The sequence below is a fragment of the Oculina patagonica genome, chromosome 12 (assembly GCF_052425735.1).
Source record: "Oculina patagonica isolate OP01 chromosome 12, crgOcupat, whole genome shotgun sequence".
Taxonomy (NCBI): Eukaryota; Metazoa; Cnidaria; class Anthozoa; order Scleractinia; family Oculinidae; genus Oculina; species Oculina patagonica.
The window spans coordinates 12,893,583-12,913,002 of NC_135769.1; the positions used below are offsets into that span (position 1 = coordinate 12,893,583).

General features: G+C 38.7%; 1 protein-coding gene, 1 long non-coding RNA gene and 1 other non-coding gene across 4 annotated transcripts; 1 reads left to right on the forward strand and 2 right to left on the reverse strand.

The window, feature by feature from the left end:
* Positions 1 to 902: 902 nt before the first annotated feature.
* On the forward strand, positions 903 to 5,193 carry LOC144631947 (uncharacterized). The gene is made up of 3 exons (XR_013566825.1): positions 903 to 1,031; positions 3,984 to 4,037; positions 5,057 to 5,193. It is a non-coding gene; the product is annotated as an uncharacterized LOC144631947 (long non-coding RNA).
* Positions 2,127 to 18,482, reverse strand: LOC144631946 (gelsolin-like protein 1). Of its 2 annotated transcripts, XM_078490533.1 has the most exons (11): positions 18,328 to 18,482; positions 14,452 to 14,541; positions 8,526 to 8,618; positions 7,892 to 7,987; positions 6,419 to 6,513; positions 5,992 to 6,064; positions 5,520 to 5,612; positions 5,170 to 5,235; positions 4,962 to 4,998; positions 3,850 to 4,061; positions 2,127 to 2,228 (listed from the first exon to the last, which is right to left on the reverse strand). In XM_078490533.1, exons 1-10 carry the CDS (start codon positions 18,406 to 18,408, stop codon positions 3,886 to 3,888), a joined length of 900 nt encoding a protein of 299 aa, XP_078346659.1. In that variant the 5' UTR covers positions 18,409 to 18,482; the 3' UTR covers positions 2,127 to 2,228; positions 3,850 to 3,885. The 2 variants fall into 2 exon arrangements, with proteins under 2 accessions (XP_078346659.1, XP_078346658.1); XM_078490532.1 differs by lacking the exons at positions 2,127 to 2,228; positions 18,328 to 18,482 and adding an exon at positions 14,976 to 15,176 and having other exon boundaries at positions 3,871 to 4,061.
* Trnar-ucu (transfer RNA arginine (anticodon UCU)) lies at positions 3,064 to 3,137 on the reverse strand. The gene has a single exon. It is a non-coding gene; the product is annotated as a tRNA-Arg (tRNA).
* Positions 18,483 to 19,420: the final 938 nt, after the last annotated feature.

Consider the following 19,420-nt stretch of genomic DNA (forward strand, 5'->3'; position numbering starts at 1 on the left):
ACTCCTAATTTACATGTGTGTTCACTACACTACATTTAGCCATCTTACAGCATGGAAATCCTGTTTATCGGTTTTGGTTCTCGACATGACCTACAACAAATACGTAAGGATTACGTTCATTGGTTTTTGATCGAGTGCTCCATACAGGGCAGCTCCTAGGTTACTATTGTTTATAGTGACTACTAATTATAGCGATTTTAGCGAGTTCGGCGAAAATCGCTAAATTTTGTACTCGGTTAACTTTAATACCCGTTAAATTTAAGTACTCGCGACCCCACCCCAAATGAAAACAAAATTAAACATAGTCCACTTGAAAAATCTTTAACAAATGGATACTGGACACATTTTTGACATTTTAACTTTGTTCTTTCTGGCAATGCAATATTTGTTCAATTTCAAGTGAGTTTTTTTACTGAACATATATTTCCATTGCTGACACAATATCGCTAATTATTATTAAATTTTCGGAAAATCGCTAAATTAATAGTCGCAAAATCTTGCTCAGAAAAAAATTGTTAAAATTAGAAACCGCTGTAGTTAGAATCGACTTTAGAAGACCGAGTGAAGAGAGAGTGCTGAAAGAAAAAAGAAATACTTATACAACACAACACTCGATGTAGACAACTTAATCTTGGTAGTTTATTTTATGAGAAAAATCAAACCACAATCGGTGAAACCTTCAAAATTCGGTATTACACACGTGTGGTCGAAAAAGGGTGGCGATCTTCTGTGTTTCGCGCCATATTTGCGCTTCATTCAAAATGGCGGGAAAAGCCGCCGCGTCTATCACGTGCGAGGTAGCAATACACCAATCAGAAGCCACCTCTCACGTTTGCCGCGTGTGCAGAACGCGTGAAGAGCTCGCTGACCAGCTTTTTCCCATCGAAGTGACATCGACCGTTCATCGACCGACATAAAAGCTGACACTTGTTCCACTTGTTCAAACCAAGAAGTTGAAAGGAGCCGAAGCCTGAGAAAAAACTACGAATATAATTTTAGCTCTCGAAGATGAAAAAACGTCAAGGGGAAAGGTAAGAAACGTTACTTTGTTTAGAGAAGTTTATTACGATGTTGAAATTTCTTTTCTTTTCTTTGCAAGCGGGTGGTCCAGCTTGTTTTCGGCGAGCATCTTTTAGTCAGGGTTTTAGAACCCTGCGAGCAGAGCCTCTTTTAACTTCCCTTTGGTTTAGATTTGGGAAGTAGAAAGAAAAGAAAGGGCTCTGCTCGCAGGGTGGGGTTTTTAGTTACATGTAGCCTGAATTTGAGACATCCCTCTCTGGTCGCCTGCTTCCCTCCTCGGAAGCAGGCGACCAGAGAGGGAAGTCTCAAATCCAGACTATCTTTTAGTCACAACGTTTTTCAGTTCTCAGTGAAGAAAATTAGTTTAACTACAGGGTTGGAAACTAAAATTTCAAAGCACTCGCCATCTGGGCGAGTTACCTTCAAATTGCACTCGCCCAGATCAATTTTCACTCGCCCAGTCTCCTCCATTTAAGAAAGGAAAATTTAGCCCCTCACCCCCCACAAGAAGTTGAAATATATATCTTAAATTTTAAATCACGTTCGATACTCATCGTGCCACCGTTAGTGGTCAATCGCGATACAGACTGCAATCTATTTTTTCAATGAAAATCGCCAAAAATAGACGTTACTCCTAATAAACCATGAGTACGCTTACTTCAAAAGTTGAAACGTAGTTTTTAATTTGAAACGTCTTCCCAAATGCAAAGTGTCGAAATTGTGCAGAAAAAGAGTCAAGAAAATCGGGAAATAGCGATCTTGCCGCATTTCGCGGCTCGGTAGACGAGTTAGTGTGTTTATTCCAAAGGTATTACTTTGTAAAGGTACGTCCATCATGTAACGATCACTAAAAGGAAGCCATTTTTGTCTGTTTACGAACTCGAACGCAGCTTTGTTGGAGATTTCAAAATGTTGGTAGGCTTGTGGACAGTGTCACTGTGTGGATTAATTCGAAGTTTTTTGAAAAATTTAATACTAGTAATACTGGATATGAAAATCGTACTCGCCAAACCGGGCGAGTGATCCGTGATTTGTACTCGCCCGACAGTTTTCACCCTCGCCTGGGCGAGTGGGCGAGCGCTAATTTCCAACCCTGTAACTATAACACTTATTACCAAGTTCCGTGTGAAAAGTAAAGAAAAGTTTCCCGCAAGCAAATTTTTAATTCTTCATTTGTCCGTAGGTGAATAGTTCGCGGACCTTTAAAGCTGATTTCCAGTCCGTACTGCGCAGACTCGGGGTTTGTTTTCGTTTTTGTTTTGAATTCAGATATAGATAGGACCGCGTGGCACCCGTTTAAATAGGATATTAAATAATTATTTTTAATGTGTTGGAGTGCCGGTAGTAGGCAATACTGCCGATACACCAAATCCCCTCGGATATGCACCCTGTTAAAGGAAATTTGGGAGGGTTCCCGCGGGGCAAAGAAAAATCTCTGACCCCGGCGGGATTTGAACCCACGACCTCCGGATTAGATCTATGGACGCTCTACCGACTGAGCTACGAGGCCAGTACGGGAGCAGGTCGGGGTAATTTAGGTAGTGAGTCGCGGTAAGTATACAAGTGATAGAGATATAGATAGGACCGCGTGGCACCCGTTTAAATAGGATATTAAATAATTATTTTTAATGTGTTGGAGTGCCGGTAGTAGGCAATACTGCCGATACACCAAATCCCCTCGGATATGCACCCTGTTAAAGGAAATTTGGGAGGGTTCCCGCGGGGCAAAGAAAAAATCTCTGACCCCGGCGGGATTTGAACCCACGACCTCCGGATAAGATCTACGGACGCTCTACCGACTGAGCTACGAGGCCAGTACGGGAGCAGGTCGGGGTAATTTAGGTAGTGAGTCGCGGTAAGTATACAAGTGATAGAGATATAGATAGGACCGCGTGGCACCCGTTTAAATAGGATATTAAATAATTATTTTTAATGTGTTGGAGTGCCGGTAGTAGGCAATACTGCCGATACACCAAATCCCCTCGGATATGCACCCTGTTAAAGGAAATTTGGGAGGGTTCCCGCGGGGCAAAGAAAAATCTCTGACCCCGGCGGGATTTGAACCCACGACCTCCGGATTAGATCTACGGACGCTCTACCGACTGAGCTACGAGGCCAGTACGGGAGCAGGTCGGGGTAATTTAGGTAGTGAGTCGCGGTAAGTATACAAGTGATAGAGATATAGATAGGAATAGGATATTAAATAATTATTTTTAATGTGTTGGAGTGCCGGTAGTAGGCAATACTATATCTCTATCACTTGTATACTTACCGCGACTCACTACCTAAATTACCCCGACCTGCTCCCGTACTGGCCTCGTAGCTTAGTCGGTAGAGCGTCCGTAGATCTAATCTGGAGGTCGTGGGTTCAAATCCCGCCGGGGTCAGAGATTTTTCTTTGCCCCGCGGGAACCCTCCCAAATTTCCTTTAACAGGGTGCATATCCGAGGGGATTTGGTGTATCGGCAGTATTGCCTACTACCGGCACTCCAACACATTAAAAATAATTATTTAATATCCTTTTGTTTTGAATTCGTTGAAACGTTACACTTCGGTGACAGCATACATGAAGTTTTTTAGTCCGCCATTACAGTTCGTTTACTTCAAGAATTTCCGATGAGCTGAAACGTCGGTTTGAAATAGCGTCAAGGTTCCTCTACTCGTTATTTTTTGTTCTGCAAGGATATCTGGCGTTAATAATGAAGAAAAAGGTAAGTTTGTCGCGGAATTTTTAGTTTTGCTTGTAAACATTCCTTCGTGTTGGGCTCCGATAAACATTGCAGCCGAGATTGCGCAGTACGGACTGGAATTCATCTTTAAAGCTTGTACAATGTACTCGATTTAATAACATTTTACATCATATTCTCAAACAAACACTGCAGTTCGAGCTATACAGACACTACTTTTTTTTTTTAAAAAAAAAAAACGCAAGCTGTTAAAAATTGTACAAACCCTGTCTTTAGGCCTCTTGGTTCCAGGTTGCCCTTCATCAGGGAAAATCTCCAGCAGCTCTGCAGGTATTTCACTAGTCACTGAGTTATCTGTAAGATTAAAATAGTTGATAAAACATCAGTTTATCAAAGAATATATCAGCTCAGAGAGCTGTGACTACCAGATCGAGTGAAATTTACCAGCCATTTATAAAAAGACTGTCAGTACTTTTACACCTATAATTACAACCCCCCCAAAACACAATGAAGTCCTTTATAACCAACAAAACTTTGTCCCAATTGTAAAGCTTGTAAATGCGTATAAATGAATAACTACAATGTATAGTAAAACTGCACATATTATTCTCCAGACATGGCCAACATTGAGAGATTAAAGAGTGATCAAATCAGTTTTATCATGAAAATATCTACCACAAACCAGCTATAGAGAAACCTCAATATAACGGAAGGCTAAGGGACTAGCAAATAATGTTCGCTATAACTAGGCTTTGATATATAGAAATTCATTAAGCAAGCAAGTTTGTGAAACAGTGAGAATAACTGCATACCAATTCTAAATTGGTCAGGTCTACAAGCCAGAGCCATTCATAAAATAATGTAGAACTTTCTGGTAAAAACAGCACTGAACTTGGGGAAAAACAATTTGCAATGGATGGGAACTCTATCTCTTGGCCTTACGGCCTGCCCTCGATTAGCAGCTAGATGACAATCAAACTAAGTGGAGTGAACTGAAGTGTGAAAAGTTTAACATCATTTGTTTTGGCAAATCTTTATTTGTCAGTTTGTTGTTTTTGATTCTTTTCCACGTTTACTGGCTAATAGCCACTTTGATTTACTCTAACTTTTCTCTCCAAAAATTGTTTTTTCTAAAGTTAATCATATCTTCAGCTGTCATTCACCCATAAAGATTTTTCAAGATTATGGAACTTGACAAAACGTTGGATTGCCAAGATATAACCGTATTAAATTTAGTAATTGAATGAAATTTACCCAGAACCTCCACTCTTGGTTTTCCACCTCGATCAGACTGAAAGGCAACAACACAGAATAATGTAAACTAAGATAAATAATTTTCCTCTTCACAGTTTTGACAAAGACACAAGGCATCTTATCATGACACAATAAACTTTCCTTTACACAAATGGCTATGAACATGATAACTACATATACCTTAACTGTGTAAGGATTCAGTACTTACTCTCAATTGGTTGACATATTTGCCTGCTTCAAACCTCTCGTTCTTGTTACTGTTGTCACCATTCCACTATAGAAAAAATTAACATGTATTGTTAATCAATTAATTTTCAAAAGATGGTTCTCAAGGCATTAGAATTGATTGTAAACGTGGTGGTTTTGTAGATCTCACACAGCAATGAGAAACTCAGTCAGATCAATTGACCAGCATTATTGAGTTCTCTTCTGACTGGAATCTCCGCAAATATTGCCGAGATTCACTTTGCCTTCGGCATGAATTGTTTCTTGCCATGATTGTTTCTGTGTAGCCACAAATTGATGCATACCTGTAAATTCATTAGGTGTTTTCTATACCTGATAAATTTGCAGTCCCAAGTCAATCAGGAAGACATCATCGTCATTCAAGTACTCTTTCTTCAACTTCAGTTGCTTGATCTGCACTTTGTTCTACAACAAAATATCAGTTATTAACTCTTACCTAGCACTATAGGTACAAAATCCCTGCAGAGGGGTGCAATGCATGCAAAAGACTATGTAGCTGTGGCCCTTTGTATGCTTTCTAAGTATATACTGAGGGAAATTTTCATAGAACTGTCCTGCAAACTTGACTGATACTCATTCTGCCTTGCATTTATCAAAAAGTAAGAAATTTTTTATTCCATTGAATAGCTAGACTACCCTGAAAGATAGAGATTCTCTGTCTTTCTGCTTGGGGAGAGTGAGAAAGAACCTCTGCACCCAACTGGCTTGTTTTATTGTGCATGCATAAACCACATCAGTATGTGTCATGATTTGTCATGGAAATGTTACACACAACCACAATTACCTTTTCCCCAAACACATGAAGAAGGCGGGGAACATACTTCTTAGCTTCTACATGGCGGAATCCCGATTCAGCCCTGCAAAAAAAAATAGCTGCACCACTTAGCTGCTCTTGTAATGTAAATAAAATGCCTAGAATAACATTTTATAACACCAGAGGAATAGTGGATAAATCCAGAAAGGTCATCCATACTTTCTCTATTGGTCTATCCTGTTATTATATTACCTTTTTGTTTCAAAAATATAATAATTAAGAAAAACCCATACACCACTGTTGATTCGTCTGGGGTATTTTGAACCTTCCTGGATTTCACACAAATTTTAACTCGCTGTAATCTTAAAACAATATTTTTGAAAATAGTCGCCAAAAGGGTCTTTTTGACAAAATAAAATTCTTCATATTTACAGTCAGCACGCTATATTTCACTTACCCTCCCTTCATCTTGGAGATAGCCTTGAAGTAGGACCTAAAACGCTCAGATTCATGATCCATAACCTCACGATGCTGGATAGGTTTATCATCCAACTATTAAATAAAATAGAAAAATTAACAGTATGCATTTCCTCCAATCAGTAAGAGGATGGCAGGGGTATTTTGCTACACTTAAGACATTCTTGCTCAGGGTTTGCAATAAGAATCAGAGTAGTGGGAAAAAGATTAGGACAAGGCGGAGAAGGTAGTACTCGCACCGAAGGCACAACCTTCTAAGGGAGTTAGTGGGCATGCTCCCCCAGGAAAATTTTAAAATTTGGGCCTCTTAGAATGCATTTCCTGGATTCTGGAGAAAGAATAGGGTTATTTCAACAGAACCATACATAATTTCATTTTATTCAGCTAGAGTATGTAAATACTCTTAAAAGTTCTTGTTAAATTTGATTCTTGCCAATAGGCATAAATCACAAACAACCCTTTTACCACCAATGGCTTTCCAGTCAAGCAGAAAATATTCAGTTCCAACGATGGCCAGAAAACCGGTCAAACAAAGAAAAGTCTCTTCCTTTGGGAAAAACTGGAGTCAATGCTCAAGAGCAAATATAACCGTGAATTTCTTCAAATGTCTTCAAAATTGTTTGATTGATAAATGGTGAAGATGTGTATTAAACCATTTGAAGCCAAGCGTAAACCATAAACAACAAGAAATTCACTTGAATGGGACAGGGATGCTTTTGGACTATTTTTACATAAATTATGTGGTAACAGTCGTGAATTTTTTTGCTGTTTTTGTAAATGTTTTGAATAAAATAAATATGACTGTTTTAATCTATTTGTTGCCTGTAAAATTTGAGGTAAGCTTAAATTCCCAGTCAAAGTACCGGAAAAGTAAAAAGCAAAATCACATGAAGAAGCCAATAAGTTTCACTGGCCACCGGCCCTTATTGAAAACCCTGCTTGCTTCTTTTGCCTTTCCGGTTTGGTTGTCTTCTTGTCAGATCTTTAACATCAACAACCGCTTTCTTTTTTGGGATATTTTGTGCTGTTGATGATACATAATACTTGGAGTAACCCTAGTTTAAACTAACCCTAGATTAATGAACCTAGTTTAATGGCCCTACCACCATGTGTCTCCTATACTGTAGCTTAGTGGTAGAGCATGTTAGGCACTTATTGGAAGGTCATAGGTTTGACTCAGAGCTCGCAATTTTTTTCCAAGTATGCCTGTACCATTTACTGAGAAAAAACATCACTTTTCATTCAACTGACTAGTTTTCTGGGATTGAATGCTTTCTTATATAATCTTGCTCTTTAAATCCACTTTTAACTTTGTTTCTGTTTAAGTCTTTCATTTTTCATATTGTGCTCTAGATTACATTCATTTACATCATTACACTCTCTATAGAGTCAGTGCAAATATCATTGCCAAGAGGGACAAATGTGGAACAAAAAGTATAAACATTTTACTTACAAAAGTGTCAAGTTCAACTGTCTTGTATGCTGCTGTGCCGTACTCATCTTGAGTGGAGTACTTGCCGATCCAAAAGTGAACATCATGGTCCAGCTCCTTATAAATCAGAAAGTGTTGGTCAGCTTAGGTCAATGTTTGTTTTGTCAGCATTCTCTGATCTTCTCATGCATTAAAATACTGACTGGTATCACCTGTCTAGATAGTAACTATAGTGTGAGAAAATTACATGTATGCCAGTTGAAGGTAAAATTCTCCTGCTCTACACTCTCAGGTTACAGGCAAATGATTTGTGCCCACTCTGTGGTATGTAGTAACCTTTAGCTCTTGACCAAAAAGCATTGGAATATAATTTTATAGATTTCATATTGGTTATTGTTTATTTATTGACAACTTAAGACATTTAAAGGAATTTTAATCAGGCTTTTAGATCTCTACTCAAAGCTAAGCTGCACCCCTAATTCTTTAACCTTCATTACATGAGCAATTACAATAACTTGAAAACAACCCTTATTTTTTAAAAAAATAAGTCATGGCTATGACTGTCAGATATGACGAGAATTTAGACACAAAACCCTCTTGGATCTGTTATGGACATGCCATATTGTCACAATTTTTTGTTTTAATATTTTCATACCTCACTATTGGGATCCTTTTTGTAAGTGCGAAGAATGATGTATGAGTCTCCTTCATAAAATGTCCCATAGTCCTCTACAGGCCAGTCAGTCACCTGTGACCACAAGCAACATTCTTTATCATCCACAACGACAAATAATATACTTTATATATACACCTGTTTTGAGAAAGTTTGTACTCAGAAGCAACAACACCAAGACATTATACAGTTAAACCCCACTATTTCAAACCATCAAGGGAAACCAAAAATTGTTTGAATTAGTGGGAGTTCAAAATAGCCGATAGTAAATGACTGAAGGGCAAACCAAGGGAAATGGGTTCTACAGTAAACACCCGCGTATAAGAACCTAGTGATTTAAGAACCTACAGGCTGAAATTGGGCATTTTAATACCCAAATATATAATAACCTATTTAGGCTGGCAAAGAACAATAGGTTCTTATACAAAAAACACTCTTATCTTGTAGCTAAAATACTGGATTTTAATTGATAGAAATTGTGAAATTTCTGAGAAACACCATGAAAATTATTTGTTTAATTGAAAATCTTTTAAATATACACCGAATGCAAATATGGCGGATCACTCGGTTGGTGCCTGGGACGAGCTGCATAAAAGCGAGGCTAGTCAGGCTTCGGTGTTTTGTTTTGACAATGCTTTCGTACAGAAGTATAGCTTATTCGTCGATCTGGTGTGTTTCTTTTCGCTACTCCCATGAGTTGCTGTGTTTCTGAATGCCACAAGAAGTGATAGAAGTGTTCACTGTTTGCCTCTTAGGAAAAAAATTGGATCAATGCAATTCGCTGAGACGAAAGAAAGGAGTACAAAGGAGTTCACGATCGCCGCGGGAACTGTTAATTTGTTCGCTATGTTTCAGGTTAGAAGATCTTAGAAAAATGTGTACGCGATCACATTTAGCTCCAAGTCGTTCTTATTTGGCTCAATGTTTTCACTAGCTTTAACTATCGGGGCAGTTGAATTTCATTCACTTGGTTAGAATTTGATCGTGCGATTCCGTGCGAGTGGATCGTACGCGAACAAAGCCGGACATGAACATCTTCTTTTGAGACAGAGGATGTCTTGGAAGTGGAGCTTGCCTTTACCTTGGGAAAGGTCCTGGCCATGTAACTTTTGCTGCAACACCACCAGACACCACATAAGCTCGTCATTTAAACGAAATTTTCTAAGATCTTCGAACTGTAGCGAACAAACCTCAATACCGGTAGTTCCCGCGGCGATCGCGAACTCCTTTGTTTCGTCTCAACGAATTGCATTGATCCACTTTTTCCCTTAGAGGCAAACAGTGAACAACTCGTAGCAGCAGCGAAAAGAAACACACCAGATCGATGAATAAGCAAGACTTCTGTACGAAAGCATTGTCAAAACACAACACGGAAGCCTGACTAGCCTCGCTTTCATGCAGCTCGTCCCAGGCAACAACCGAGTGGTCCGCCATATTTGCATTCGGTGTATAGAGTATAGAATACTGTATAAAATTATACTGGTGTAGCCTTGGGACTTGAATCTGTAGAGTGCCCTGACTTTTGCTCATGTGAAATACACATATTTACTGCTTGTCTTTTTCATTCCAACTGTAATAGTGATACCCAAAGAAAATGTTTGTTCTTTCTGTGCTTCAATCATTTAGGAATTTCGATCCTGTTTTACAATGTAAATATGGTACCCTATGATACTGAATTTATTATTGTTTAAAAAAATAAGGCTTGGCATTTTTGCAGTTTAAAATACAAATGTTCAACCATTATGACATACTAGTACTACAGTAGCTCTCTGAATGGTATCACTATGACAACTCCTACAAATAAGAACCTACTAAGAACCTAATCAGCCTGAGTTTGGAAAAACTACCCCAAAATATAAGAACCCATTCAGCCTGAACCCAAAAATTCTAGGTTCTTATACGCGGGTGTTTACTGTAGCTCAAAATTCATGAATGGGGAGTTAGAAATAACTGTTTAGAATAGTAGCAGGGTCTAACTGTATTTCAAGAAACATTCACTGGATGGATAGAAGCATGTTATTTAAGCATAGGCGATTAGACCAATTGGTAGTGTATGTCGTCATTACAGTTTGCATATTGAAGGAAAATAAATCTAGAAGTATTTATTTTGCACATGATGCCTTTTCATTAACTTTCATGTTTTGGAAAATACTTTTTAATTTTTAATGTTTTGGAAAATTTTTCTGAAAGTAATTTTGCCAAAACAAGCTTGCTTCTATACCGCTAAATTAAGGAAATGCTAAAAATCTTATTCAAGCTGTTATATAAGTCTTAGAATTGGCCGTTTTCACACTAGAGATGGACAAATCGCCTAGAAAGACAAATCATCTAGACAGACAAATCGTCTGAGACGGTCAAGTCGTCTTAGTGTGAAAACGGGATGGACACGATTTTGGAGGTACAATTAAGTCGTCTGAATTTGTCCATCAATTTGACCATCTGGGAAGACTATTTTTTCAAGGACAACTTGGTCATCTAGACAGACAAGTCGTCAAAAAGCCGCCTTAAGGTGGCTTAATACAGTTTTGAGAGGATAAATCAGGCCAACCTTTAACTCTCTTGAACAATCTCCAAAAAAGTTTTGTCTTTCTCCTATCACTGTTTGTTACATCCTAAAACCATCTAATGCGATATTTGGAAAATATAAATGCTAATAAACAGTTTAAATGAACGGCCGAGTGCTTATGAGGGGACTGGCATTAGTATTTTGAACGCGTTATTCTCAAAATCTACCCGTACGACCCTACCTCAAAATTTCAGAAAAAAGAAATTGGCTTTGATTTATCATTCATGCAAAATAATATAAAAATCTGTAAGACAGGTTTTTCACAAAATAAGAAAATGTGATATTTTGTCGATTTTTAAAATAGCTCAAAATCTGTCTTACAGATTTTTTCAGAATTTTAGCCGTGGACGTGGTTCACCCCTTAAATTTAACGCAGTGGCTATTCGTACGGCACCCGTACAGCGACTTCCATTTGCTATTCGTACGGGAGTCAGAAAATGTTATTAAATTTCTGTGTAAGTTTTGATTATTTCCAGTCCAAAACGTTATATTTAACTTTGGAAGAGTAGAGCGATTCTGGAATGCGCTGTTTAGTTGAACCAAACTTTCTTCCGTAGGCCCTGTATACCGTACGCGAACAACTCACGTGACACTTAGAATTTTTTACCGAGCCAAACTCACGCATATGTCACGCTACGAAAGAGAAAGGGCTGTACGATGACAAGTATTTGCTATTCGTACGGGATTCCTCTGAGCAAAAAAAATAGTAACCAATAAAGTTTTTAATGTCTTACCTGTTGTTTGAATGCAAAACTTCGAGCTTCCACAACGAAATACAGCTTATCCCGGGAGCATACGCAACTAGCTTTCCGTGTTATTTATACGGCCATATTTGCGTGGTCCCCTAAGTGAAGTTCTTCAAAGATTCATCATCAATCGTGGAAGAAGAAAACAAGCATCCATACTGCGATGAACGTTACCCAGATTTTCTTACGGAAACATCGCTGAGACTTCTGATCAGGAAAAGGTTTAGCGTGCACGTGCACTCCCATATTCCGTCCCATGCTGTTGTTATACGTACGGCCTCCACCGTACGGGGACTAGTGTTTTCTATTCATAGTTCTAGCTTGAAGTTTTTGCATTCAAACAACAGGTAAGATATTAAAAACTTTATTGGTTACTATTTTTTTTGCTCAGAGGAATCCCGTACGAATAGCAAATACTTGTCGCCGTACAGCCCTTTCTCTTTCGTAGCGTGACATATGCGTGAGTTTGGCTCGGTAAAAAATTCTAAGTGTCATGTGAGTTGTTCGCGTACGGTATACAGGGCCTACGGTAGAAAGTTTGGTTCAACTAAACAGCGCATTCCAGAATCGCTCTACTCTTCCAAAGTTAAATATAACGTTTTGGACTGGAAATAATCAAAACTTACACAGAAATTTAATAACATTTTCTGACTCCCGTACGAATAGCAAATGGAAGTCGCTGTACAGGTGCCGTACGAATAGCCACTGCGTAAATTTAATTGTGAAAGTTTCATAATAGGTTGTACGGTAGGTTTTCGAGAAAATCTGGATCAAAATCTCGTTTTTACGACCTCCGAAGCGAATCAAATTGCACGTGTGAGCGCGCGCTAATATGACGCCATGCCGGTCGCGAGTGATAATGAAAGACAGAATTAGAACCTCTCTGTCGGTTGTTTATTCACACTTTTTGTCATATTGTTTTCCGTCCCAGGTTTTGAGACCTATCCGAAAGTATTTTGAAGTTTTCTTTTGTATACAAATTTAGTAAAGCACGGTAAAACAGATGGCACTCTTTTTCGTTTTTGTTTAGAGTTGCTAGCACCATTTTAGCCCGTGCGAGCAATAATGACGTCAAGCAGAAAATCGTAGCGCGCACCTTTGAGCCACGTAAAAACTGTATTCAGCCACCTTAAATTCACACTAGACATATACAAATCGTCAGACGATTTGTTCGTCTCTAGTGTGAAAAAGGCTATTCACCATGTGCTGCGTTTTCTACATTTTCCCATTCTTCCCTTCAACATTGTAATATCAAGCACTGACAGGTGATTCTAATCTTTTATACATTTTATGTCTTCAGTAACAAGGGTTAATAAACAAGAGGCTTAACATCTTAAAAAAGTACACATACTTTTAGTATTCCACAACCATACAACAGCATTCTTTACTGAATAAGCAAAAGCGCGAGTTTAAATTGCTTTGGTACACTTGTACTTACTATTAAATTTTTTTTCCTATCACTGACTCAACCGCAGTTAGCTTCAAAATGAAACCGAATTGCAGATTGGCTGCATGCATTTTCTCAAGCTTGGCATCAGTTGCCTGTATTTGCTTTGAGTTCTCACTGGTTCAGCATGTTGGTTATGTTGGTTGTAATTGGTTACTGTTACTGCTTCAGTCATGGTTTTGTGGCATTTAATTGAATACCACTCTATACCTCCCACTACAAACACAATTAATAATGCTGCCAAAGACACTCGCTTCTGATTGGACAAAGGCAGATCAATTTATTCCGAATTGTATCAATAGCTAAACAATTAAATTTATTTGCATTTTGCAACTGCTAAAACATTAAGGAATGAAGCCATGCTTAGTTTCCCCTTCTGGAAAAATTTCATTGAAAGTAAGAAGAGGATAAAATACTTGAAGAAAGAAAGACTTGAAACTGATTCTGAAGCAATTGCAAATAAAAACAAACAAGAAAAAGCCTTACAGTCCAAGAAAAAACTTCCAGCTTGTATAATTTTGTTGTATTGGTAAAAGAATAAAAGCCTTTTTTAAAAACAATAAAGAATTGATTGTACCTGTGAACAGACAAACCTCTTGTAAATTTCGCTGGTGGAACTAACTCAAAGAATCTGTGCACATAAATATAATTAACCCCTTATTGTTTCTTAAGTAGACTGATTTCCTGTACTAAGTTTCACCAAACAAAACAGAGACTGTGCTTTTGATTTGGTCCTGGTAAAATAAATCAACAAACATAGCCAGAAACTTTAATATCCTAACATTGAGCTAAATTTAGCTGTTTGCTCATTTGGAATGTTTATAATGACACCATATAAGGTAAAAACTCGGCATCTGCAATAATAAATTCTTAATTAACCCACAGATTACTGAGGTCAAAATGTCCAGTGAATAAAAGATTTTACATATGATTGCACAGTAGCATTTGAATTAGAAACACGACCGAGACTTTAAAATCTTATTGTTTGAGAATGGAGATTTAAAATTACAATGATTTCTGTGCCCTGCTAATGTGTGAAATACGAATATTTATGAGCAAGGTGATTTACGAATATGTTACCAATTGAAATTAATTGCACACAATTATAAACACGCTGCCTGATAACTAACATAAAATATTTATACTCGCCTTAAATTTGACAATCCTCCAGATCTTAATGCCGACCTTCTGTCCAGCTCCTTTCCAAGCTTTCTCTGTCATTGCAGAACTTTTCTTGACCTGCAGACAATAAAATGAAAGTGAAAATTACATCAAAGGAGGAAATGTATACCCACCCAGCGTTTTCTTGTAGGTACGTTATATACATATAAGCTTGATATAACAACAGTTATCAAGGACTATGGAACGAAGCATTGTACATTATAACACGAGATATTTTTTGATCACATTTCTAACATCTTTATAAATGACTTTTGACTTAAAGCACTGAGCAGCGAACTGAGTTACCAAATAACATATTCCCTACATTATGGAAAGAGAAGGCGGTTTAGATCAGCAGAAACACAGGTTCAAACTGCAACGTTTCACAAAACAGGCAGCAACGTAATTGAAACAAACTGGTTTAGGCATCACTTGCTGTCTAACCCCTGAAAATTCACCACTCGATACTTGTACCACCGGCTGACCGCAGCCATTTTGAAACTAAAGCTTACATTTTTCTCCGTGTCTGAACCGAACAATGCCATGTTCGTGTCCTTCCAATCAAACTTTTTAGCCTTAACAAGCCCGGCCATTTTTCACTTCAGACTGGTACTTGCAAGAAAACTGTACTAGCACAAATAAAGGAGTTCCCACTGCAGCAAAGTGCCAAGCGAGTGCTGCTGTTTTTCACGCACAGTTATTGGTCGACGGCATGCTGATGTTGATAGTTACATAAATATTGTAATTTTATATTCTGTTAATCATTAACATATCACGCACGTCACGCAATTGCTACTGTAGTCGGCAACTGTTGCAGCCAACCAACCAAGACCTTTTTAAAACAAGGGAAATACAATGTTTATTCCCGTGTGAACTGGTGAACCAAGACAGAACCCACACATAAAGCCTGTAGTACAGGCCGGCGGCAGCTACACTTTCAGCGTTTGTACTGATTAAACCAATTCTCTATCACTGTACGTTCTGTTAGCCTGTTCCAGGCGTTCGGTTAGTTGGGAAGCGCGCTCGCCGTTCCTCGCGCCGCTTCCAAACTAACCAAACGCCTGGAACAGGCTACTTGTTCTTGGACATTCTGGCGACAATTGATTCTGATGAACCACGAACCCCGTGACTTCGGTCAGTTCGGTGGACTATATCCCCGGGGGAGGGAGGACTCGCATATGAATGGTGCGGAGATGCTCGTCGTCTCGCTTAGGGGTGTAAATTTCGGATTTTCGGTCTCGCTTAGGGTATTCTAGACAAAACGTCAATATTTTTAGCCAAATGGTCTCGTTTAAGGCTGCACACGAAGAGATATACAAATATAAATTCTATTCTTAGTTTTTTGCTATCTTTATTTAATTAAGGGGTCAAGAAAAGCTTTAGCCACACCCAGATTGGTCTCTTGTATGGGTACTTTTCAAAATTTCCGACGAGCATCCTTGCCCCTTTCATATAGGCGTCCCCCGGGGGAGTCCAAATCTGCCATGTACAAGTGATGTCAGCCACGTGTGTGTATGATTACAGACTGAATGAACGACACGAACAACTTTTACTGAATTAACAACTTTTAGCTCAAACAATCTTTCTGGAGAAAAAAAAAAATCAAAAAAGAGGCCTGCAAATCAGTTTTTTTCGCCACCGCGTTTTGGGAGATGTACGAGAGAAAGGAGAAAAGGAATCAATTCAAGTGCAAGCATCCTGTGCGCGTAAATGACGCGAACTGTTGCGTCAAATGTCCAGTTACACTGGTATGAAAATTCATGATGATGTCCAGTTACCGGCACATTTAAATTTATAGCTCTCAAATGGCCTACATGTTTGTAAGTCAGTCAGTCAGTCAGTCAGTCAGTCAGTCAGTCAGTCAGTCAGTCAGTCAGTCAGTCAGTCAGTCAGTCAGTCAGTCAGTCAATGAGTCAGAAGAAACCATTAACTGACACGGAGCGTTTGCCCCTACGTCTCCTATATTTATCCAAGGTATGATATTCCAAATTTTCTCTTGTCCAAACTTCGTATAGTTCATCGACTTTGTATTTTTTTGGTCGTGTATTTCGATTTCGTTTTCCGCTTGCAAGTTCCCATCCCAAGGTAAAATCATGCGATCAGTAACGCTATAACAGGCTAATGCCCAAAGCTTAAACATTCAACATAAACGCTGAAAAAAGCGTAGTGACACTGACGGTTAAAATGGAAACAGTCAAGATCGCTCTTGGTCAAGATCGCATGCAATCCGCTTTCCCTGACTTCTTAGCACGTCTTAGGTTCTTCTCTATCCTTCCAGGATAGTAAGACAGTGGAACGTTAGACACAAGTGATTCGACCAGTCAAGTCTTTCAATTTATACAAAAGGCTAACGCCGTGTTCGATGTTCACGCACTGCCGTGTTTGTTTTAAAGAAAAACTTGATTTTTTCCCTTAGAGCTTATAAAAATCAAAATTTATCTTTGTCTGAATGTAACGAGGCGCAATGAAACAAAAAAAAAATAAATGGTTTCTTGAATTCCCAAGGACATGTGCATTTGTCGACTGCGACTGAGCAGGCTCACTGGTGTCGCGGGTATCTTGGCGCCAAATGAATGACGTCATTTTCCCGCGAAAAATGTAAAATTTGACGAAAGCAAAATGTATCTTGGAGAATGTCGAGTTCTTCATCATGCTATATTCATGTACCAAAATTTCGATTTCTCTACATCGAAACTGAAAAAAGTAGATTGAAAAACGTACAAGTTGTCTCTGGCCCGTTATGTTACAGTGTAGTTTTGTTTTGCAAGTAGCTGTTCAATAAATGGATTGAGGTCGATTGAGACTTGTGTCTCCTTATTCCACATTGCATTCGGGTTGTCAGTTTTTTGGGGTGTGGGGCAATTCAAGAAACCAAAAACAACGATTGTTGATCATCTTTAAACGGTGTCACTGGTAATGCGTTGTCAACTTCAATTTTATGGTACAGTACAACAAGTGTTTCATTTAGTAGAAAGGCTTGCAAAATTTCTCCTCGGTGTGCAGCGATAAACCATGCGGCGTGATATTAAGTTTTTTTCCGCATTCAAACGCTACCTAAATAATCATAAGGTATTAGGTTGCGTCGTTTGAGACTTGACTAAGGTTAGTTCAGTTACTGTAAGCCACAAATATAAATATACTTTCACATTTTTAGTAGCGTTTTACCGAAAACTAACTGTAATGTTTGTCGGCCGTTCACAGAGAAAGAGGGTTTAAAATTGTTCCAACTAAGCCACGCAGCGAAGGATTTTTAGGATTTTGGCACTTCGCTGCCGTTCTTGCGGTATGTTTTTTCTCCTGCATGTCATCATTTAACATTCAAATATTAAAAGCGGCTTAAGGGAGCTGTTGTGTAAACTTCATGCGTAATATCAAACCTCCTGTCTTGATGAAAACCTCGATGTTTCGTAGTTATTTTATTGCCTGGTAATTCAAACAGTGACGTGACCACAAATGTCTTTTGGAGAAGCTTTTAAGCATTTTTTGACAATTTTTAAAATACAAAAAAATTGAAAACGGAGACTCTAACTGTTGATTAGTGCTTCCCCGAATAAATAAACACAGGACAGTTGGTGATTAACATATTAAAGCGTGCATGCATACATGCAGGTGGCCTCAAATATCTTACTGGTGTTTTTCTCAGGTAAAGTAGATGAAAATGCAGAAATATATTATTTTAGTACAAACCCTCCCGGTTCAAAACATTTTGACTATTTCCGGAAAAAAGAAAACATCTGCATACAGTGAAGATGGTTGGCAAGGGTTAGTTCTCATCAAGTCATTGATGATCTGCATCTAAAGCTTAAACCATATGCACTGCGACAGTACTGCGGTTTCAAAACTATCCCTGCCCTGAATACTTACTTGCTTTTCAGTGTCACTTCCGAAAAATTCCAAGTTGGTGTCTTTCCATAGACGCTTCTTTGGTTTTACAAGGCCTGCCATTGCCCACGAAGATTACTTCTTGCTGTAACTGTAGATTGTGTCACTCGATGATAGCGCCAGGGTAATTGGAACTTGAGATGTGATCCAATATAGCTGACCATCTTCGATCTCATTGGTTAATTACTTTAAAATTAATAAAACATACACTTCTGGATGCCTCTGCACCCACTTTTAAAGCCAACCTCGTCCCAGGGTCTGGGAACGAGGTTGTTTCAAACTGAAACAAATACCGTAATGATTCGATTTAGCGCCCGGGGCGCTTATTTACTTTTGGCACCTCAAGGGAGGGCGCTTATTCGAGACAGGGCGCTTATTCGGGACAGGGCGCTTATTTAATTTTTTGTAGAAACAACCAAATGTTCAAAACTTAAATAAATATTAAAAAAATTAACAATAACAGAAACTGTAACAGTAACAAAATTGTGGAACGTTCAGTTACTTTTTAAAGAATTGTTCATTTTAGCAGTAAATATATACATGTACGGTACGGTGAATGTTCATGAGTTAACTATTCGACGTTGATGACTTCAGTTGGGGCAGTTATCCACAATTGGGGCGCTTGTTAGAATAGGGGCGCTTATAAGAATGGGACCGCTAATTAGAATGGGGAGCGCTTATTGGAATAGGGGCGCTTATTGACAAAAACACATTCGAATGGGGGGCGCTTATTCGGAAGGGGGCGCTTATTTGGAGGGCGCTAAATCGAATCATTACGGTATAAAAATCTGCAATATCACAGAAAACCCGACAAACCGATGAGTGGTGCAGGATCTCTTGAAGACCTGAATCAGTAAATTAGTTAAAACGGAAAATATACACGGCAAACTGATCCTGACGGCGTTGGCGGTGAAAAACAAGCCAGCGATCAGGCTCTCAAAAAAATATATATATATCGACCAGCCGAGTGCGGTCTGGAAGCAGAAGCACGCTATGAAACGTGCTCCGATTTTTTTTCGGCTAGCCTAGCTCACCGATTTATGTTCGCCCCATATCACCATATCCCAGTCGAGAT

Coding starts and splice junctions, on each gene's coding strand:
- LOC144631946 (XM_078490533.1), bottom strand. CDS start 18,408: ATGGCAGGCCTTGTAAAACCAAAGAAGCGTCTATGGAAAGACACCAAC. Junction 7,988..8,525: donor AAAAGGATCCCAATAGTGAG/GTATGAAAATAT, acceptor CTGATTTATAAG/GAGCTGGACCATGATGTTCA. Junction 4,999..5,169: donor AATATGTCAACCAATTGAGA/GTAAGTACTGAA, acceptor GTTGCCTTTCAG/TCTGATCGAGGTGGAAAACC.